The sequence below is a fragment of the Branchiostoma floridae genome, unplaced genomic scaffold, assembly GCF_000003815.2.
Source record: "Branchiostoma floridae strain S238N-H82 unplaced genomic scaffold, Bfl_VNyyK Sc7u5tJ_1548, whole genome shotgun sequence".
NCBI lineage: Eukaryota > Metazoa > Chordata > Leptocardii > Amphioxiformes > Branchiostomatidae > Branchiostoma > Branchiostoma floridae.
Genome location: NW_023365749.1, coordinates 55117 through 79599, shown reverse-complemented (window position 1 = coordinate 79599; position 24483 = coordinate 55117). Strand labels below are relative to the sequence as shown.

General features: G+C 41.7%; 1 protein-coding gene across 1 annotated transcript; it reads left to right on the top strand.

The window, feature by feature from the left end:
* Positions 1-237: 237 nt before the first annotated feature.
* On the top strand, positions 238-22771 carry LOC118408032. Its single transcript, XM_035808644.1, has 26 exons — positions 238-254; positions 414-512; positions 2251-2349; positions 2509-2607; positions 2988-3086; positions 3673-3771; positions 3886-3984; positions 4600-4698; positions 9899-9912; positions 10275-10541; positions 10882-10988; positions 11592-11682; positions 12330-14135; positions 14413-14675; positions 15155-15228; positions 15405-15622; positions 17008-17163; positions 17535-17638; positions 17878-17951; positions 18152-18390; positions 18611-18861; positions 19160-19303; positions 19453-19621; positions 20174-20266; positions 20925-21107; positions 21468-22771. Exons 1-26 carry the CDS (start codon positions 238-240, stop codon positions 22667-22669), a joined length of 6165 nt encoding a protein of 2054 aa, XP_035664537.1. The 3' UTR covers positions 22670-22771.
* Positions 22772-24483: the final 1712 nt, after the last annotated feature.

The window sequence follows — 24483 nt, the reverse complement described above, 5'->3', positions numbered from 1 at the left end:
TACAGACACATGTTATAGACACCTGGACCGGTCCTCCCATACAGAGCGTAAGATATTTCTATCTACAGTTAGAGGAAATGCACGTCGTTGTATAGTTAAAAGTAAGTAATAAGCGTTAGATATGTAGTGATCTCTGAAGAAACTGCATCAATTTGCGCAGAGAAAAATCCCCCACATAGTCATCATTTTCAATGTTTTTGTCAGGCCATGTCAGTACCTGCAGGTACTTACCTAGATATGTGCCAGTACAGACCGTAAGATATGTCATTGTAATGTTAGACGAGATATATTTCAGTTGTTAACTGACTCTTCTTATGTAAAGAGAAATCTCACATAACATTTCCATTGTTCAATAGCAGAGGTCATGTCAGACCATGTCCGAACCTACAGTGTTGTTATGACGTTTGTTACAGGGGAAAACACCGCTCCACCGGGCTGCCGAGGAAGGCCACACAGAAACTGCACAAGTTTTACTCACAGCCGGGACATATGTTAACGCACGGGACGAAGATGTAAGTAGACTCGCATGAACAAATCAATAACATTTTTAGTAGCTGCATGTGTTGTGTTCACTAGTATACTGATGTGCTAACCTGTATCTGTACACACGCTCACACAGTCACACACACACACGTCGTTGTTTCAGTCGGAAAATGTTAATGAAAAGCTCTAGCTTTTAACTATAAAATCATAACGTACGCTATAAAATTACGTTTGCTACTACTCTCTCCGCTAAATAATGCAGCCACACAAGTCACAAAGAAATGTAACAGGACATAGACACCTGGGGAGGAGCACCTGTACAGTACGTTAGACAGTTCAATGTAACGTTAGAGGAAATACATGTCGTCAGTTGTTAACTGACTCTTCTTATGTACAGGGAAATCTCACATAAGATCGCCATCTTTAATGTTCAAGTCAGACCATGTCCGAACCTACAGTGTTGTTATTACTTGTTACAGGAGAGAACACCGCTCCACCTGGCTGCCGTGGAAGGCCGCACAGAAACTGTACAAGTTTTACTCATAGCCGGGGCAGATGTTAACGCACGGGACAAATATGTAAGTAGAATCGCCGTAAAATGTAAGTAGAATCGCCGTAAACTAATCAACAGTATTTCTAGTATCTACATGGATATGTTGAATGTATCCATGTACTGGTACCATGGTGTGTTAACCTATGTCTAACCTATATCTTTAAACTATAGAAATGATTTTAGGTAGGACTTACGATGTTACCGTTTATTGCATACGTGGAATATCTCCATTAAATAATGCAGCCACACAAGTCACAAACAAGAGTTCGGAGACCTCATACCTCCATGAAATATTCTGATTATGCGAATGACTTGCACATCTGCATAATTTATGCTTGGTTATGTGCACCTTTAAATAATTTACACAGGTCACAAAATTGACAATCCAATCATTTACTACATGTACTTAGATGAATTAGGACACTTTGACATTAATTATGCAAATTAGGGACGTATTTGCATAATTGGTATCTGCTTATATTTCACCTGCTACAAATTACATATGTTACTAGTACATGTATTTGAGTCCTATAATGGAAAATACTGTAAATATAGATTTTCCTCATTAAGTATGCAAATTAAGTCCACATTTGTATAATTTGCACTTCACTATGTACATATCTGCCAAACATACCTACATGCTAAATATCATGGAAAGCCATCGTTCCTATGTTCCCTTATGCTCCATGGAAGATCTTGACAAAATTGCCCCTGCAGTTCCAGAGCAAGCCGCTAGGGGGTCGGGGCCAAACTTTCATATTTTCTTCCTTACATCACAAGCTATCTGCCATCAAAAAATCAAGACCATCACATGTTGAGGTCAAAAGATACAAAAATCGAAGTTCTGCTGCAGTACTAAGGTCACACACCAGGAGGCACTAAGTAAACCTTGACCCTTGTCTTCCAAACACCTACCCACACACCAAATATCATTACAATCCATCCAGAGGTTGGTTCTAAAGTTATGCTGACCACACATATCCGGACACACACACAGACAGACAGACACATAGGCAGACAGACACACCACAAACTATACCTCCATTTTTCAATGCTTCAGGACACACCTCGGAGGGACTTCCAGTAGAGGATATACATGTTTCTAGACTGACTGTCCTTGCGTACAGAGAAATGTCATATACAAAAAGATCCATTTCCAATGTTCATGTCAGACCATGTCAGTACCTACAGTGTTGTTATGACGTTTGTTACAGAGGAGAACTCCGCTCCTCCGGGCTGCCAAGGAAGGTCACACAGAAACTACACAAGTGTTACTCACAGCCGGGGCGGATCCTAACGCACGGGATGGAGATGTAAGTAGAACCACTATAAACTTATCAAAACAGTATCTCTAGCAGTTGCATGGGTATGTTGGCTCTGGCGTACAGAGAAATCTCACATAAGATCACCATCTTTAATGTTCATGTCAGACCATGTCAGTACCTACAGTGTTGTTATGGCGTTTGTTACAGGGGAGAGCACCGCTCCACCGGGCTGCCGAGAGAGGCCACACAAAAACTGCACAAGTTTTACTCACAGCCGGGGCAGATCCTGACGCACGGAACCCAGATGTAAGTAGAATCACTCTTGACTAATCGACAGCATTTCTAATATCTACTTGTACATGAGTGTGTTAAGCTATAAGTCCTCAAGTCAGTACCTACAGTGCTGTCATGACATTTGAACACACCGCTCCACCTGGCTGCCAAGGAAGGCCGCACAGAAACTGCACAAGTTTTACTCACAGCCGGGGCAGATCCTAACGCACGGGGCAACGGTGTAAGTAGACTCGCATAAACAACTCAATAACATTTTTAGTAGCTGCATTGGTGTGTTGACTAGTACTGATGTGCTATATGATCAGGGCTCTAGGGAAACTGAATATGATCTCCATCCTTAATGTTCATGTCAGACCATGTCAGTACCCACAGTGTTATGACGTTTGTTACAGGAGGACACACCGCTCCACCGGGCTGCCTGGGAAGGCCGCACAGAAACTGTACAAGTTTTACTCACAGTCGGGGCAGATCCTAACGCACGGAGCAACGGTGTAACTAATATCGCCGTGAATTAATCAGCAGTAATACAGTATCTCCTGCATTTGCAAAGGTGTCTGCTGGTACTAGTGTGCTAATCCATAATCTTTCACCCCACCTCCAGAATTCCACAGTGCTGAAACGTGTTTTGTATGTTCAGAACGTGAGACGGGAAATGTTTTTATCTATTTTGCTTTGGGACAGACGAGGACAATGTAGAACTGCACTCAAGTTAGTAACTTATATTGACAGTATCACATACACAGTACTGACAGAAGGTTAAGGTAGACTTATCCTTTAACTCCCCGGCCGAAGTCAGGTGCCCATTTTTACACCGGGGTGACGTGTTTGTGGAGAGCTACAGCTTTTGATTATAAAGATATTTTGAGTTAGGAGCTATCATGTTTGTTACATGCATGCCCCCCCCCCCCTGTGGAAGACCTCAAAATGTATGTCAATAAATGCTAAGCTAGATTTAGCCTTAAGGTATTATCGCTGCGTTGAGAAAACGGAATCTTCTCACACTAGATCACCATGCATTTTCAATGTTCCTGGCAGTCAGTATCAGTGACTACAGTGTTGTTATGACGTTTGTTACAGGGGACCACACCGCTCCACCTGGCTGCCAAGGAAGGCCACACAGGAACTGCACAAGTTTTACTCACAGCCGGGGCAGATCCGAACGGACGGGACGAAGATGTAAGTAGAATCACGCACTGTAAATACTAATGAACGGTATCTTTAACGCATGGCGTTAAACGTCACTGTCAGGCTATGTCAGTACCTAAAGTGTTGTTATGACATTTGTTACAGGGGACCACACCGCTCCACCTGGCTGCCAAGGAAGGCCACACAGGAACTGCACAAGTTTTACTCACAGCCGGGGCAGATCCGAACGGACGGGACGAAGATGTAAGTAGAATCACGCACTGTAAATACTAATGAACGGTATCTTTAACGCATGGCGTTAAACGTCACTGTCAGGCTATGTCAGTACCTACAGTGTTGTTATGACATTTGTTACAGGGGGCAACACCGCTCCACGATGCTGCACACAGCGCAGATGTAAGTAGTATCGCCGTTGACAAATCTACAGCATCTCTAGTATCTACGTGGGTGTGATGAGCTATAATAGCCTTAAGTCCCCCCCCCCCCAAAAAGAGCCAAACTCACGATGCTGAAAGTTGTTATATGCCAAGTTTAAAACGCGAGAAACGTCGGTGCTTTAGCCGGGAAATGTAAGTATAAGCTCTTGTCTACGTTATGAGTTATGACGTTTCTACATGCTTGGTGTCTCTCCAATTAATAATGCAGCCACACAAATCACGAAGAAATGTTACAGCAGGACCTAGACACCTGGGCCGGACCTGCCGTACAGACCGTTAGACTTTAAATGTAGAGGAAATACATGTCGTTAGTTGTACTGACTATTCTTATGTACAGAAAAATCTCACATAACATCGCCATTTTCAATGTTCATGTCAAGCCATGTCAGTACCTACAGTGTTGTTATGACGTTTGTTACAGGGGACCACACCGCTCCACCGGGCTGCCAGTAGAGGCCACCCAGAAATTGCACAAGTTTTACTCACAGCCGGGGCAGATCCTAACGCACGGGACAAACGTGTAAGTAGACTCCCCGTTAACTAATCAACGGTATCTCTGGCATTTGCATGGATGTGTTGACTAGTAGTGAGTGCGCTAACCTATACCCCCGCCACACACACACAAATTCCACAGACACAGGGCTGAAATAAGTTATATTGTAAGTTCAGAACGTAAGGAATTTGGTTGCCCCAGTCCGAAAATATCTTTGCGAAAAGTTCTAGCTTTTAACTCTAGAGATGGTTTGAGTTATGAGTTATCATGTTTGCTGCATACATTTTCTCTGCTAAATGAGGTAGTCATTAAAGGTCACGCAGAGACGCTATAGGACCCTAGACACCTGAGGTGGACAATAGAGCGTTCGACATTTCAAGGCAACGTCAGACGAAATGCGTGCCGTTAAATGTGAACACATTGCATTTAATTGATGAGGAACTGATTTGCATAGTATATGCAAAAATGGCAAAACCGCTTGATGATTAATGATGGGAATTTTATACTTGTGACATGCGTATGTTAGTCAATGATGAACATCACCATGCATAAATCATGAAAATGTCATTTTCATAAAATTTACAAAAGCTCTGAATATTTTATGGAGGTATGAGGTCGCGGAACTCTAGTTATATTGTAAGTTCGTGATAAATGTGGGCATTTTTAGTCGGAAAATCTTTGTGAAAAGTTTTAGCTTTTCACAAAGGTCCATTTGCTATCCCTCGAAAACGATTGTGACAAAAGTAAGACAAAGAGCAGTTAAGGTCGGCTCCCACTGCACTCGCGTCACGCTTGCGTCGCTTCGGGGTTCGACAACGCAGACGTGACCCCGCGGCACCTAGAGGTGACACAAGCAAACCTAGAGGTGACACAAGCAAACCTAGAGGTGACACAAGCAAGCGCGACGTTTTTTGGGAAGTTTAAAAAAACGCAAGTGGCAAGATGCCCCAACAGTGACCCAAGAGTGACACAACAGTGACCCAAGAGTAACACAACAGTGACACAATAGTGACGCCAATATGTCTTCAACAGTATCAAGGTTATATTTTGTCTATTTTGCACCAAGTATCAAAAGTAAACATCATTTTATTATTGAAAAGCTATTTTGGATACATTTTGGATATCATTTTACAGCGGTTTTTCAGTTACAACAGTGACCCAAGAGTAACACAACAGTGACACAACAGTGACGCCAACATACCTTCAACAGTATCACGGTTATATTTTGTCTATTTCCTATTAAAACGTAGGAAATATCAAGATTTTTCATTTGTGAAATCTGAAAATTAACACACATCATTACACATACTTGTTGCAAAACACATAAGCGATGGAGTCAAATCTGGTGTATGGTTCGTGTCCATTCATTTGGGTTACTTCTTTTACTGTAAAAGTCTTTCAAGGTTATCATATAACATAAGTAACATTCATAAGCATAAGCATCATCACAATGGAAGTTGTTTCACTATAAATCTCATTTTTAGGGATTTTCATCATTTTACAGTGATTTTTCATACATTGACAACGCTGCGACTTCCGATAACCTGTGCATTTAGTCTAGAAACGCAACAGTGACCCCTGTCAGTGGGAGCGCAACAGAAAATCGGCGAAAATAACACAACAGTGACACAATGAACGAACCCCGAAGCGACGCAAGCGTGACGCGAGTGCAGTGGGAGCCGACCTTTACTCGTGCAAGCAATTGGATATGATGCCCCTGATGAAAGGTAGTGGATGTTAACTAGCTGAAACTTACCTTTTCCAAAATTATTTCCAGTCGCTTGAATAACTGCTACTTGGAGTAACTGTAATCCAAAGTGCTCAGCCTCAGTACATGATCTTTTTTTTTTGTGCGACATTGTACAACGGAGCTTACTGTATCATTTGATAGCAAATTGAACTAGAAATGGACCATCTGTTCATCTATGGATGTATAGAAGAAAGTAAATATGGGGTCATAACCTTAGTTGTTCATCGATAAAGCAGCCTGTGTTCTTCAACTTTAAGAAGTTATGATGTTTGAAAGAGGGCAATGCAGATTTTAAGTAGTACATAGAAATTTTATAAAATTGGAATAGCTTAAGGTAACATCAACATCGTAATTAAGTACAATTCAATCTGTACAACTGGATAAAAACGGAGATTTACTTCCGCAAGTTTCGAGTGACATCCATCACAATGGACCCTTCCAGTCGAACACCATATGCCCCGCCCCCTGTTCGATCTCGGGTTCAATTTCAAAACCTCGGTCAAAAACGGCGCGAGTTGCAAAACCATGGCCGCCGCCGCTATTAAGCTGAAAATACCGACTGACTTTATTTTAGCTTTTTGGGTCCTGAAATCCTCTCAGAACGGGCGAAAGAAAACTATGATGCTATGCATTTTTTGTGGAAGGCCACATCCACTGGGTACAGTCAGAGGAGGAGCGTATATAGTTGCGGTAATAAGGGCGTTGTCATGCCCCGTTCCGTGCCTGCCCTATTCCGTGCCCATTCAGGCACGGAACGGGGCACAGCCCGACTGCCCAGGTCTGTGCCCAGCAGCGCTGTCAATCACTATGACTGACGGGGTAGTGATAACTAATTATTCACGCCCATGTTTCCAAATAAGGCTTGATCTTGCGAGATCTTGCAAGATTTTGTTTCGAGACTTGGAAAACGACACGGAATTTGCACGTCTATAGTGCATCCCATTTATGTTACAAAATATACCACATATAAACATGACAACGTCCAGCTGCACCTTGATCAAGTCTCCAAGCCTTAATGATTCAGTTCGTTGTGTCAGACCTCAGTGCACAATCTGAAGCACAGTTTGTGCCCCGAAATGTACTTTGCCCCAAACCGTGCCTAGGCACGGTTTGGGGCAGTGCCCGCGTGCCCCAAACTGTGCCTGGGGCAAAAGCACGGCCTGGGACACGCGGGGACTGCCCCGAACTGTGCCCAGGCACGGTTTGGGGCAAAGCACGGTTCGGGGCACAAACTGTGCCTCAGATAATTGTGCACTGAGGTCTGATACAACGAACTGAATCCGTATTTTACCCCGAACCGTGCCTTGTGGTTAAATCTATAGTCTTGGATATATGTATATCATTGTTGTAGAAATTAGTGCTATGACATCCGTCTGTCTTTGCCACATCAACTCTAAGTCTGTAACTGCTCCAAGACGAGCGTGAATTACGTTGATTCTTCGTCATCACAGCGCCCCGAAAAACAAAGATGGCGGGGCTGCAGGAAAAAAAGCACGTTGGACAGACTCCTCCCTTAAAAGCACTAAGCTCCGCCCCAAAGCACATTATGGGACAAGGTCCCATGTGTGCCCAGAACTGTGCGCGATTGGGCACGGTTTGAGGCAAGGCACGGTTCAGGGCGCAACAGCGTTATAATTTCAGTCAAAGCGGAAGCGGGTAGACAAGAGTGTCCGGCTTCTGACATGTAGTCGATGCAGGTGTAAAGCCACTAAAGCTGGGTACGTATATCTGTGGCAGGTTTTCTACCGCGCTTGTTGCATGAATGGCATGTGCATACATGCTCAGGAGAAAAACCAAATTAAAAAGAAAACAGCTCGGTCACTCACGGAGAGGGAGCTTGTACCACATGCTAAAATATAAGACCCTACTACAAAGTCCGCTAGCACAGAGTCCCGTCTCTTCTACGTACACTACTTTACATGTGCATCCTACCCAGGAACTAAGAAATGCTATGTAGCGCCTACCCTTCGAATTCCCAAAACAACTATACTCAGCCGGTGTAGTCTTCAACAAAAAGGCATAGCATTTTTCTTTGTCCATTCTTGTCCCACTAGGACTTTTTGATCGAGTATTCGAAATAGAACAGGGGGTTCTATTTGTACGATATGGCGTTCGACTGGAAGGGTCCATTCTTCAGCGTCACTGGAATGAACTGGCAGAAACAATTCAATTCAAGTAACAAACATCTAACATGAATGACATACGATCCTTACATGTTCAACCGTTTTTTTCCAGTTAGATGTACCTGTATTGAATTGTTTATGCCAATTCATCTAGTAATGACGGAGGAAAATCTTGTTTTTATCCAGTTGTAGAGACTGAATTGTATTTGAATATTGTTTAAGCTTTATAAACGTATCAACACCATACATTTGCCCACCAGAAGCTCAAGCAAAGACCGGTACACATAACATACATTACAGTACATCCTCTATACACAAATGAAGAGTAACTTGTACATGCGATGGAAATATGTTGCACCAAAAATTCTATGTAATCCATGTCCTTTTTTGACTGTGCCGATGAGCTTCTTTTGGACATTTGTAGGTCGATAAAACTGTCCAACTTCTTTTAAAGAAAAGATAAAACGATAAGACTATCGGCTATGTTTTCCCCGTGAAATCGTTCGCAAATCTCTGTAATCTATGATGCCGTTTGCTGTAACATTTCATTTTTTTCACTTCAGCGAACATGTTACTCTCCCTACAGGGCAACACTCCTCTACATGATGCGGCCAAACGGGGCCGTCATCTGTGTGTATTAGAACTACTGAAGGCTGGAACTGACAGCAGTATTAGCAACAATGTGAGTGTGCTGAGGAAATTTGAATTGCATGCATCGTGCGTTTCTTTTTCTTTTATCTGCATGGAACGGCTGTGTAAACTTGGCAAATGTGTGTCGATGCAAGTCTGTAACCATATTGCATTTTTTATATCATACTCTTAATTTGGTACCCTGGGTACTATCGATTCGCTAACTATCTATGGATGTTTATTTGATTATTGGTACGATGTATATGTGTTTAAAGTATTACAGTGGTAGCCGGAATGAACTCACGAGGATGGTGCCCAGGATAGTAAGTTCGTACAAGTGGCAACAGGTGATGCTAACTACTAATTATGAAAACCAAAAAAAGATACTTTTTCATATTCGTAGACCAATCTATTCACAGACGTAAATTATGAATTTATTGTAGCCAGTAAGACATTTCCAGCACAGATGTGTTAGGGAAGAACACTAGACACTGGGGGAAATCGTTGTATCACGTGTCTCTGTTTTATACACAGAATGGAGAAACGGCAGAAAGAGTGTCTGGAACCCAGCTGTTAGCATCCAAGGTTTTCCAGGCATACAAAGTACGGTCAAATGCCTTTAATATACATCATTTCTATCATTTAAAAAACCTATCATTCTGTGATTTGAAATACATTTAACTATGAAAGATGCTGATACTGGATATACCCTATGTTTCTGCAGGGTAAGAAACTGTGGTTAGTGAAGAGGAGAGTGGCAGCGGATGTCAAACAAGTGACGTATGAAGTGAAATCGCTAGCGCTTTTGTTATAGGTGACTGGCGGTAAGCTCAAAATATAGATGTCTCTGTGTAAGTATTTCCACAACTGTGCAGGGTGGTAATAGTTGCAAAAGATACTTTATCGGTCATGATGTTTTCTTGAAATGTGACCAAAGATAGGTAAAGTATAATATAATGTAGATTAGTAAAAATAAAAAGAATGTGTCATTGTAGAAAACATAAGGAAAATTGGGAAGAAGAAAAAGAAGTCTTGATATTTCACACCTAAATCACGCAATATCTTCCAATATTTGTGATTACCTTGTTTGTTTCCTCTAGACATCACCCCTCACATCCCCTTACTCACAGAAAGGGTAGGGTTGAGATGGAGGGAGCTGGCCGGCCGGCTGGGCTTCTCTACAGACGACATAGATGGGATTGTCGCTGGTGCCCGTAACCATGACGACCGGTACTGCTGCACGGCCATACTGGAACAGTGGCAGCAGCGGGAGGAAGGCAAGGGGATCTTGAAACTGCAGGTCATGGAGGCAACCCTGTTTGACATGGGTCTGGGAGACGTGGTTCGTGTTATTCAGGAATGGCTAAGTAAGTGGGTTGTACCTCAGTAACTGGCATGTAGACCTAACCATTTGCAAGTAAAACATTTGTATGAACTACAAGTTCACATTAGTAAAGTTTGCAGAGAAGTGCGTAATTCTGGCAGGTATTGTTTTATGTAACCATTGCCATCATGTGGCTTTGGGGAAACGATATGCTAACTTACGTACAATTCTGATTTTTCAAACAACGTTTTTAGCTGTTTATGACATGTCTGATAGACCCTCTAATTTGTTTGTTTGAGTTAAACGGTTATATATAGAACTCTATATTGTGTTTTTGCATCAATGTATGCATCAATGATGTTATTTACTTATACCTACGACAGGTCATCTTGTTGTGGGGCTAGAAGCGTTGATGAAGACGCAAGAATTCCTAACAGACAACGTGGATAAAGACACTACAGTCCAGTTCATGGAAATGAGAGGGCGCTCAGTCAGACAGGTTTCTTTTGATGTGACACTATGTCATTGATGCGTGACTTTAAAATGCAGTGGGAAGACATAAGGTTGAACTTCGTTGCTAGGCACTCGTAATAATGTGGAGCTCATCAACCGGTCCAACAGGTTTCTGGTTGTATCTCGGTGTACCCAGTAAAGGTTTCATCTGGTTATGCCATTTTATAATTGATTTCTTAATTTCTGGCAGTTTATGAGGTCCACAAAGTTGGATTTTGCCAAAAGGTTCGTATTGTTACATTGTATAAAGTTCACTTTTCCGGAAATAAAACTGGATGTGGAGATCATTTTAACTAATAGCTTGCATGTGAAAGTACATCACTGGAAACCTGACATGACAAAGCAAAAAGTCTCTTACGCTATATACACGCTATATACGGTGTATATTTCTAACGTTTAGTTAGAAATATCTATTACTCGTCAGTTAATTGGAAAAAAAATCTCCCTGAAAATAAAAGAAGTGCAATGACCGTCATTTTGCCCTGTGTGGCAGGTAAGGCCAAGCGACAGGAAATAATCATTTATTCCAACCTAATGCCTGTGGTGTATTTACTTTGCTGATACTGTGTGTACACTACAGGCATCGTCTTCAGAACTACTGATGAACGATTTGGTGGGTTGCATCAAATCACCAGAAGACTATGAGGACCTGCTACAGTCACTGGAAGAAAGTGGGCAACACTACCTTTCAAAGGAAATTAAAACCTTTGAACGAGTGAGTAATTTGTAAAGAATTCTACCATCGTTTTAAACTTTCGGGTAAACGACCTTAAGCTGTTATTGAACAAAAGAACATCTACAACTGGGTATATCTAGATATAAGAATGTTTCATATTACATATGAGTGTCTCAATGCAAATTGTCGCTGCAAATAGTTTGTGGACATGATTTGGAAATCACAAAATTAAATGTAAAGTTTTGTTGTTTTTCTCACAGAAGACAAGTCATACGGATCCCAAAGTAGTACCACTCAAGAGACGTCCACATCACAGAGCCACGGTTGAAGCTGATGAATCCGCAGCTAAAGGTATATATGGCTATAAAATTTGGTCAGACATATTTCTCGTAGTGGTAATTTATAATTCTACTGAATCCTTTGCAGGTTAGTTTCCAACAAAATGACATCAGATTTATCATCTTGTGGTCTTAGTAATAAGTCTTGAACACACAAACTGAGTGAGGACTGAAGTCTACACATATACATGTACACATAAAACTTACGTTTCCATTAAGGGGTTGACGACGTATCGGAAACAAAGCCATTGTCTTTGGATGTTACGCCTATTGTTCATAGCCAAATTGCACTCATTCCTTGCAGAAAAGAGCACAGTTATTATCGCCACACCTTCAAGCACAACAGCGCAGAGTGAGTATTCTAACAGCTCAAAGATCGTGAATTCGACGCAAAGAGTCAAATTAATGTTCCTGGGACAAACTGGATCCGGTAAGACAAGTCTCTGCCTGACAATGATTGATGGAAAGGCCCACACAGAAGACGAGTCAGACAGAACAATAGGGGTGGACATCAGGTCGTACATCGATCAAACACATGGTGTAGAGTACAAAATCTATGACTTTGGCGGCCATGACGTGTACCACTACACACACCGTTTCTTCCTGACACACCTGGGGCTGTACCTGCTGTGTGTTGACCTGCCAGGCTACACGTCAGGGGAGTTCCAGGAGCGGGTAGGCAAGTGGATGACATCCATCTCTTCCCACGTGACAAAACCATCTCTGATTGTTGTGGGGACGAAAAGTGATAAAGGTGACGTCATGGAGAAGATTGCACTGTTGGAGAGGGATATCAAGTCCGCCGAGACAGCAGTCAGACAGGCGCTGGAGACGGAGATCAGCAGATGCCAGGAAACTCTGGACAGCCGAGAACAAGGTCTAGGTCTTCGTGGGAAAGATGATCACTTTGTTGGCTTGTCACGTGAAGACGTACTGGACAAGCAAACGTCGTTGCAGAAGCTATTGGATGGCCGCCCTGGAAACCTAGTTGATGTCCACATCGTACCAGTGAGCAGTAAGAGGAACGAAGGAATAGATGTACTTAGGCGGAAAATGGCGGATATTGTGCAAGAGCGCATTGGTACTTCCAGAAGTCGGCAGCTGCCACAGTCTTGGTCTGACTTTGATACGCTTATCAAACAGGAGACATCCAAACATTGCCTGGACCTCACAGAGTGCAAACAACGTGGAAGTGATGTTGGGATGGACAACACTGATGTGTTGAATGCTCTGGAGTATCTTCATGTAGCGGGGGAGATTCTCTTCTACAGACACATCCGGGGTATGGAGGACAAGGTGTTCCAGGACCCCAGCATTATTCTGAAGCTCTTCAAGCAGCTGTTTCGACACGACATGGCCCAGCATCTACAGAAGGAAGAAAAGCTGATGGCCACGAACAGGAAGCAGTTTCTGGAGGAAGGCGTCGTCAGTGACAAGTTTGTTGATGCTGTTCTGCCAAAGGAGGCAGAATCCTTCCAGATACTCCTGCCACTGATGAAACATTTCGGTCTCTGCTTCAACAGAACTGTCACCATGATGGCTAATGTTCCCATTGCCGATGAAGGCAAGGTGGCTAAACTGTGGTCTGAAACCGTTAAACAAGGTACAACGGAGGTCAAATTAACAATGAAGTCCCTCGATGTCAACAGCGAACACCCGATTGGCTTAGGAGAGTCTCTGGCCTGCCGCATGGTACTGATGAGTGAGGAAGGACGGCGCCTTGTGAAGAGGAATGCTGTTATAAACAGGATGGGAAATATGCATATTATGTACCGCCGTTTAAAAAATGAGGATGAGGAGCCAACACAACGAGACTGGACCTGCAAGAAGATAGTGGACGAGATTTGCCTTTGTGCTGATAGCAAGGAAGCCTGGCGGGGGATGAAGGAGTTGGTGAAGAAGATCAAGCCTTGTTTACAAGAATATCCAGCAAGACTGAGCGAAGATCGCGTCACTGTAACAGGAGATAAGAAGGTAGAATCTATCCCTCTGGAGGCTCTACATAAGCACACTGGGGAAGACTTGGACAAGATTTTCCTTGGAGAATGGACAGAGCCTACATGGCAGCCAGGTGTATCCAGTTCTGACAAGATGAACAAGTACAAGATAGGTAAGGATGGTTTGTGTATTCTCTGTTGGTCTTTTTAGATACGGTAGAACATTCAAGAGACTAAATATGAGTACAAAACAGAAACGCAGACATGCAAACATTTAGTGGATCTACACCCATTCTTTGAAATGTTGATCTGATTTGAGGGACTGGGACCGTTCCATTCTGACTGATGTGGACGATACGTATGTGAAAAATACGAGTTGTCGTGGTGTAAAATAGTTCATACACGTTGCTGCAGAAGGGAGGACTAACTTCGTGTCTTATTTCGCCCCAGACAATGGCCTGTATGACGTGAGTTCCAAACTTGGATACAGTTGGAGTCGTCTAGCCACTGACCTCAACCTGACAAGAATGGAGATTGACGAGATTGAGAACAACCGCGAACTGACCAGCGACACCCAGCGGGCATTCCAGGCCCTGAAGCAGTGGAGGAAGAAATCCGGACATGGACCTCTGCACTACCTGCCACAGCTAGTGGGGGCTCTGAAGAACATGGCCAAACTCAGTCTGGCTGGGGAGGTTACCGCTATTCTACAGGTTTTACAGGCCTACATGTCATTTCAGTAGTAATAGATTTTAATCCTCTCTAATTGTAAATTTATTCTACAGCTAAACCATGATACACATCTTACTTTTCATAATACAATTTTTTATCATTCGTAAATTGGTTGCTTCTCAAACCTGTTAACATGTTAGCAACATCGGTTAGATTATAATGCTCCAATTCTATCATGAAGAATTATCATCATGATAATTGCACTTGGTATGGTTCAGTGTTTTCTCACTCCTGATAACCATCCTGTGTAATTACGAATCTACATCTTGTTCAACCAAATCGATTTTCCTCATAATTGCCATAAGATGACCGACAACTAACATAAAGTATCTAACGGTGATTTCATTTATTCATCTTGATAAGAATCGGATATTTATATAATTACTTGCAAACGAACAAGTTTTTCTCTATACGAAATACTGGACTACAATTTACAAATGTACTTGCGCAATGGACACAGGGATATCATCGCAACTTGCCCCAACTGAATGTCAATCCTGAGGAGAGCTTGGATTATCCAGAGATGTTCAAATGGTAATGTTTTACTGCAATGTATATATACATATTATTAAATGTCGATGCCATAATATGGCTATAGGTTATACAAAATACTTGGAATTTCTCAGTACCCTTCACATGACAGAATTTCTACCTTATTGAAGATATCTTGGTGTAAAATATTTTACATACTGTAAACTTTCATTAAACAGGTCTCTGCCCCAAGAGGGGAAGTTTCACTGCCAGGAGTCAGATCTCCACGTCACCACCCCCTACCCCCTGTACGTGACCAGTGCGAGCTGGTCTGCAGAACCGTGGAGGTACGGGTCAGACTGGGTACCTGTGGGGCCGCTGTTCCACTTCCAGTTCCGCGCTGACGATGCCACAGAGCCAGTGGAGGTTGACTTCCCTCACATTGTCGAACTTGAAGGTACGGAAGCTCTACAAATCTATCTTGTCAGCTTTAACATATCTCAGTTCTATGCTCAGCCGAACATGTCACCATGATCGTTTCCTTTAACTCTTGTCCCCCGTTCCCCATGAAATACATACCATCGCATAGCTATGGTTTTAGAGTATAGGATGTTGGCGTACTACATAATATGTTATTATCATATAGCCAGGGGACGTGGGCCAATCAGAAGGCCCCATTTCATGCTGGTTATGACGCCGTAACAGCCGTGCATTTTTTATTATCACACGTGTGCATTAAAAACTTTAAGTTTAAACCAATCAGAAGGACAGACAATCAGGACGCTGGCCAATCAGAATGAGATATCCAGGAATCGTCCATCTGCCAAGATAGGGGAATAAGTACAAGCATGGCAGGGGGGATGGCTCCCTCTATTAACATCCGTAGTGCGTGTTTCTTTGTCCAAAGAAAACATTTGCCGTCTTAAAACAACATTGAATTACCTATAATATTTAAGACAATAAAATCTATTTCAAGTCATGTCCAATTTAAACTGCAAATGGAAAATGAAATTATTTGCACCCCCGCCCATTCAAGTTCAGACGACAATAACACCACGGTCCACCATTGAGTAGCGGTCATGGCGCTGGATGACCAAAATGCTACCTTTCTTCGGAGAAGTCGTGTCTGAGTTCGTAGTGAACGAGATTCTCAAGAGCTGTGAAGCACAGGGATCCCGGAATGCCTCAGGAAAGCCGACAGAGATTTAGCGCCTGATACGAAAGAACTCGACAAACTGGAGAATGGGCGAGTGGAGAAATACGGAGCGTGCAACAGTTTGTAACATATTGAATCGACTATGTTCTTATTTCAAGCATTGGAACAGAAATACATTTCACGTACAAGTTTTATGTTGTTCAAATTCACTGTTCAAATTTATGTACTGAATACAAGATGTATGTTTTATAAAGAATTTGTCGCTCCTACTCAACCGGAAACTCCACTCTACTCTACTCTACTCTTAAATGGGTCAGTGTGGGTAGGCTATATAATAATAGGGTTAATGACCCACCTGTTCCTCGGTATATATGGTGTCATAACGCCTGGTCCTTTGCTATAACCACCTCATAAAACCACCTCGTTCGCTTCGCTCACTCGGTGGTTTTATTCGGTGGTTATAGCAAAGGACCAGGCGTTATGACACCATATACACCTCGGGGCGGGTCAATAACCCTTAATTATTCCATATCATCGTTGTCAACATCATTGGAAAGTTTGTTATATGCACGTTTCACTGTATACAAAACTACAAACCATCGTTGATGTCTAACCAAGGTAGTAAAAAGATATTGCCAAGTCAATTGCTGAATAAGCTCATTCTTGAATTCAACTTATTCCAACAGATGGTGATGTGATGGTGGCATGCATGAATGATCATGATGAGTGCAAACTCCCTGCGGAACAAGTCAAGCCCGGACATGTCACCGCTCTCCTGAGGCGAGACGCCCGGGTTGGTCCTGTGGGCAGGAGAAGTGCGGTCTGCGCAGCTCTTAACATAGGTATGTACATGTATGCTTTTCACTGCACTTCATGATGAATTTTGAGATAGGTGTGTCATGTCTGTTTTTACTGCACTAAAGAACAGTCGATTTACATGAACTAATGTTAGACATCCATGCAATACAAAGGATAGCAGATCAATATTCAGAAATTAGATTTTGAAAAAGGTCTGATTTTTTTTGTAACTGTTATCTTGAGAAGGTCTAGTTTGCGCCTTCACATGAAATCGATGTGCATACTAGAAGAAGCATCCAGAAGAACAGGGTATTTGCAAACTACGTGATCTGTAATTGCCACATTTAATGTAAAAGGGGTACGGGGCAGGTGTGACATGATTCCGCACTTTGTACTTTTTCATCACCAAATGCAGAAGATGCCAGGTATGGACCTCCACACGACCTGAAGGCCCTAGAAGAGACACTAGCCACCATGGGGCAGGATGATCTATCCAAGACTGTGCGAAATATGTTTATGGTAAATCTTAATCACTGCTACAGATATTTCGAGAATTGTATCGTTCCCATGACATGTATTGACTTATCCAATGACTATAACTTAAATGTGTAAGTGGTCACTAGTTTGTATTAGGTGAGTTTATCTGCATGCATAATGTCCGATGGTGAACAATTAGTGTTACATCTTCAAAACCTAAGTGTTTTTAGGTTTAGTTGTTGATAACGTGTTAACTTTGGACCGATTTTAACTATTTCTAGGACCATGTTTCGTCCATGGCAGAGATGGACGTACAGCCTGCTGTCACCACTGATCAGGAAGGAAACACAAAGTTGTAAGTTTTGATTACATCAAATTTTATATTTTGATTCATATACGTCCTGTGAAGAGAAAGGAGGACTGGTCCCCTTACGTTTGGTTGTTTCCATCACACGATAATCACATGCAGATGAACTGCTTTTGGTCTCATTCATGGGCATATATCTATGAAGAAAGATCAGAATGATAAAGTAAATCTTGTTATCATGTTTTCAGTTGTGTAAAACTTCCGTGCAAAGGAAAGTACATCTGCAAAGACACAGACATCGGGATCGTCACATCTTGTCCCATGACGATGACGTACCAGACAGAACCCCTGCCTGACCAATGGGAACACCAGGAGGACTGGATGCCTGTCGGTCCCGTGTTTAACATCCAGTCTGACGTTCCAGAGGACGGACCTGTGGAACTCCTGCTGCCGCACATCCTGGATCTGTCAGACTACAACATGTTGGGTGTGTACTGTGTAGTTGGAGTTTTTGCTTTTCTTAAACACTCTCTGCTTGGTAATTGCCTTTATGTGCCAACTCGTTATGGCTGGAAGCTTAGTGCTCATTTGTAAACTTCATTCAACAATCATTCTTTTAGCTAGTCTTGTATGCTATTGATTACATATCTCCAGTGACCTGTATGAACGCCACAGCAATCATGTATTTTCTTCCCTTGTATGTACAGATATCCCTGCAGAGGAGGCCAAAGTTGTTCATATTGCAGACGACAAGGAAGAGATGCTACCATGTGTGATAACACATACACATGCCATCTTCCGTCGTTGCAAGGGAACCACGGTGTTCATTGCATTGACAAGAGCACTTGGGTTGGAAACCAAAAGAAGAGGCCTCTTCGTCGTGATAGAATCACCATGGGCAAGCTACGGTGTACATATGAAGGCCTTCATTGTCTCTAACACCAAAGACATGATAAACGTAAGTCTCATCAGATATAATGTTCTGCCAGTCATTAGCAACCATGCCAGACTATGATATAACATGGCTAATGGTATCGATATCAAACATACCATTAATCAAAACCATAACCATTATTGGAAACCCACCATTTGTCGACCTGCTTGCAGTAGAGCTGTGTATGAGTACCAAAGCCATCTTGTGTACCCCCATAGTGGCGTAAGATCCATGGGCAGGCTCAGTCTTAAAGAATTTAGTATGTTGCATGTGAGTTGCAAAATGTACCTATGTCTTTTTGTGCCATTTTCTACAATTGCAGACTTTACAAGAGAATTTAGGAGCCCTTTGCGAGGGAGGGCACACTTACTCCCTGTTGTACAGCAGACCCTGCACCGTGATGACTGAACAGAAATATTGTTTGCACGCAACGGTGGAGAACGGTAACATGGAACACGATCCAAAGGTAGGTCGACGTCGTCTTCTGATGTATTACCTTGGCAGCAATGATACGCTTTTACAAACTTCACAGGCATTGTTTTACTGGGAATCACTCAACCACGATATACTACAGCATAAAGATCTCTACAGTCTGCCTGTTTGCATCTTTCTTAGCCACCAGGAGGCATTCTATATGAGGACACATTGGGTGATGGTACGTACCCAGAGAGGTTCGAAATCACCATCCAGAGCAGCACTGGCGGGGCTGCAGTGAAACTGGACGCACGCCTCCGCCCTGAGGGCCAGAATGATCACGATACCTGCCAGATGATCAAGTTCATAGGTGTCACGTCATTTTCTAAATACTATGAAAGAAGTTGATGGCTTGAGTGCTTCGAGTAAATCGAAGAACTGAATCTTAGAAATGAAACGTGTTGACGTACACTATTCTCTATATCTACGACAAGATAGCACACAGTTTTGTGTTCATACATGTAGAACATGGCACATCAATATTTCACTGACCTCCAACTGAACATCTAGCACTTAAAGTGAACAGGACAATTTAGTATTTTAAGTATATTATAAGCGAATTGGATTGACTACAATATACTGGAGAACACCATTGAAAAACTTTGCATGCTTTACAATATATAATGGGCTTGTTGATTGTATCCGTTTGGATGAATCTGTCAGTATAACTTCTCATCGTGCCGTCCGAAAGAGCTGTATAATCAAAAGCTAGTTTAATTTGTGCTTTACTAAAAAAATATCATGTGACATTTTCGCCATAGAACCACCGGGCACCAGCCAACCACCCGATCCTTCAAAACAAGAAGCTGTTAGAATTACTGAAAGAGATATCATGTGAAATTTTAATTGTTTTTGACCATAGAACCACCGAGTTCCAGTCAACCAATTGATCGTTTGCAGAAAGGAGCTGTTTCACAAGATTTCACTGCCTCAACACTGGACAGGCCTCCGACTGGTAAGTGACAAGTAATGAATGTATTTCACCTTGCCATGCGGAAAAGTTTGTAGATATGCATTAGATACAATTCCCTCATTCCTTAACATGTACTGCATGTGCCCAACAGTTTCATATTTTCGAATCGATTCCTACCCCTTCATCTATTAAACTGGCGCTAATTTTGCAGGACCTGCCTTTTATAGTCAGAAACAAGGATCCAGGGGCATATATTCAAAGAGAAGACGGGCAAACGTATTGGTATGCACTATGACTTAACTGTTCTCCCATATTGACCTAAACTTAAAGTTTTCCTTCACAGCCTTTACCTTTTAATATTAGCAATCAAAAAGTGTCGGAAAACTTACCATTATATTAACGGTTTCAAATGTTCTTGAACTGGGATGACCAAAGGTTTAGGAGGTGGATAGTTTCGAGTCTTCTTAACAACACATTTTCTCCCGTACAGCTTTAGCCGATAGATTTTACTACCTACGTAAGTATTTATAGTCTTTGATTTTATGTGCAACTGCTACCGACAACGTCACCATATAGATGAGCAAGTTAATTTTGTATAATTACCTCAATGAAAATTGGCGACAATGTAATAATGTGCATGTCATTTGCATGATTAACATATTCTATACACGAATAAGTTTTTTGACGATGTTATTTCTAGACCAAGATCAACATCAACAGTCAAGGCCAGAGCCTACAGGTCCATCTCCACCCAGGACACGACGATACCTACCTACCCGTGTAATGTTGGTGATTATTACGGCGATTATGGCAATTGTTATCCAGCTTTTCTACACAGGCCACTTAAACGACTTCTTCAGACTATTAAACGGAGGAAAACATGGTATGTTGATTTTAAATCCCATGCAACTTTCTGATGTGTGAGCGGTTTCTTAACATTCTACCTAAACTCAACAGATCTGTTATTGGCGAATTGATTCTTTTATCTTTTAAGCTTGTATTCCTACTCATGTGCTGATGCTTTGTACCTCATGTTACATGCAGGTGTTGGCCACTTTTAAAATTGTACGTCAATTACTTTTACCATATTCTATGTTAAACATGTTTCATTTATAGTAACGCATGCTGAACAAAACGTAAACTGTAAACAAGAGTTAATATACCACAAGCGTTAAAGACGCGATCACGACAAAACACGAAAGGGGCAAGATGCAATAAAATGAATGATCTTTTTTTGTTTTAGTCCACCATCACATGTCGTATTCTGGCAAGCCTGTTGTACTACTGGTCAACGATGAATATGGCACTTCCAAAGGTGGAATCTCCACTATAAACCGTCAGCTGGCCAAACTGTTAAGTTCCTCAGGAGCTAGGGCTCTCTGTACTGTTCTGAACGCCTCCAAAGAGGACACAAATGATGCAAATGCCAATGTAGTTGAGTTGATACTTCCAACAACTTTTGAGGCGGACGAAAGGCAGCCGAACATCAACTGGCTCACCTTCGACCACCTAACTAGATATCCGAACCTTCCATCAGGCATAACGCACATCATTGGCCATTCTAGTATTACTAGCAGCGCGGCACGGAAGATCAGAGCACAACGATATCCTACTGCCAAGTTGATACTCTTTAACCACGTCATCCCAGAAGACACCGAACACTACAAGAGCGAGAGTAGAGCATTGGACATCGAAGAGAAAAGCGACGCTATTCGAAAGGACATGAAACACGCAGATGTCATATTTTCGGTGGGGCCATACCTGCATGACTACTACCAAACCCAGGTCAAAGGTTTGAAACCGCATTACCAGTTCCTCCCTAAACCTTCTAAAATCTTTAGTCAGTTGGATCTGAAATACGTCGAAACAGAAACTAAAGTGGTGTTGTCCATCGGTAGGGTTAAGGGTGCTGAGAGGCTGAAAGGTTACGATCTTGCGGCAAAGGCCATGAGCATCGTGATAGAAAAATTCCCAAAGGCAAAATGGCGAGTCCGGGGCGTCAGTGCTGAAGATTTTACTCAAAGCAAGGAAATTATCGACGCCAACATTGAGAAAGGCAAATTCCACTTCACTGCTCTGAAGTACGGGACACAACACAACCTGAGCATAGACATGAGCGAAGCTCACCTTGTCCTGATGCCGTCACGTGCAGAGCCATTCGGACTCGTCGGTCTCGAGGCTATCGCTGCAGGAGTACCTCTAGTTGTTTCCAAGAACTCTGGACTTGCGTGGTTCTTGAAGAAACAAGACCTCAAAGTCTACTTTGTAAACCTCAAAGGCGAAGATGAGGAAGATGCTAAATCACTCGCTGAACGAATCGAGGAGATCTTGAAGAATGGACAAAGAGAGTTTAATGCTGCCAAAGGACTGAAACAGAAACTTTTGAGCTCAAAATATTGGGAAGATTCCCACAGAAAATTCCTTGAAGAATGTGGCATTCGGTAGCAAGGGTAAGGCCACAGCAAGTAAATTTTATGGATGACATCCTCTGCAGACTGCAAAAATAATGAGATAGGGCGAAAAAAACAAGATGAGTAAAAAAAACAAGATGGCTAAATTTTCAAAATAGACCCCATAAATGTTGAAGCAAGAATTGAAGTGACAAAACAAGGTAACACTGACAACAAACCATTCATTCCTGTATTCAAGAAGTAAACTAGTGTAGCAAAAGTGACACTAGTGTAGTAGACTGGTATCACTTACCAACATGACAACCACACTCATGGCTTCCATAGTGGTGCCACTTTTACAACTATCCAGCTAGTTCCACTTCTATAACTACATTCATGGCTACCACGCTAATGTCACTTCTACAAGTACAATCATTAGGCTAAAACAACATACTTTCCCAATTTTGATACTTTCTCGTCATGTTGACCATCTCCAAAGAAGAAAAAAAATCTTGTTTTTTTTTCTGAAATCGGGCGAAAATTAATGAGCGAGCGGATGTCATCCATAAAATTTACTTGCTGTGGCCTAATCATACTATTTGTTTCGACAGGTACCGATTGAGGTACCTGTCAAAATAAATCGAGAAGAAAGGACAAACATACTCTGCAACTTGCATCAAGTGTGCAGAGGACAGAACAATTTTGCACTATCATTATATGAGAACCTTCAAGGAAGGGACTTTGGGAATTCAAAATCGAATACATGTACGTGTTTATGGAATTATCCCAGCAACACCTTTGTTGTGGTCTATAGCATATTGTGCCTTAATTATTAGAATAACCGAGTTAGTGAATGATTGCATTTCATTGAATAGCAGAAGTAGGCAGTAGTTATCAGGAGGCCACACATACATGTTAGTATAGCCATGCTTGGCTGTGTGCTGTGTTTAACCAATCAATGTTTTTGTTAAGGTTTTTACATCAGCCAATTTAGAATTAATTTCAACTGCAGTATATTTTGGCATGTAAAATGTGAGCAATCTTTACTTACACTAAGCGTGACTTTATTCCTTTGGAAAAATCAATCAACTTTAAATTGAACATTTTAATAATCATTAAAAGTGACATAATTTCCCATGGATTTTTGAAACAAAGAGCTTATCCACCTTTATCCATGTGCAAATTTCTGTCATATTTTGACTCATCGGTTCCGTAATGATATGTATGCTAGACTCATGTACAACCTACCTTAACAGCTACTCTTTAGTGCTAGATGAAAAGATCATTTGAGCCATGACATACCAGACCCTGTTAACATCTTTACAATATTTATCATGTGTCTAGATAAACGTGAAGTATTAAAAGATCACAGTTCATTAAAAAGTATATATATATATATATATATATATATATATATTTATATATAATGTACTTAGGAAGGTACAAGCTGATAGCAAACATAATTTCCTGTATAGTATACCCAAGATTTTGTAAATAAATTTTTTAAATACATGTAATATATCCGAGATATTTTGAACTAATTTTGTAAGACTGTGTAAATCATAGGGAAAGGTAGTTTGTTCTGTTTTGTGCAGTTCCTTTTGTAGCAAAACGAATAAACTGGTTATTGAATCCACACGTCTGTGGTCAGTGCTACATATATTATATTATTACATAGCCAGCTAGGCGACGTGGACCAATCAGAAAGTACCATTTCATCTTGGTTATGACTCCGTTACACATAGACATTTAACACCGTCAATATTACGAATATTTTCGTCGAAAACTGGTTACAAAATGAAATCTGTAATCTCAAAATGTATAAGATGACAAATGTAGATTTTCAAAATGTATTTCTCAAATCCAAAA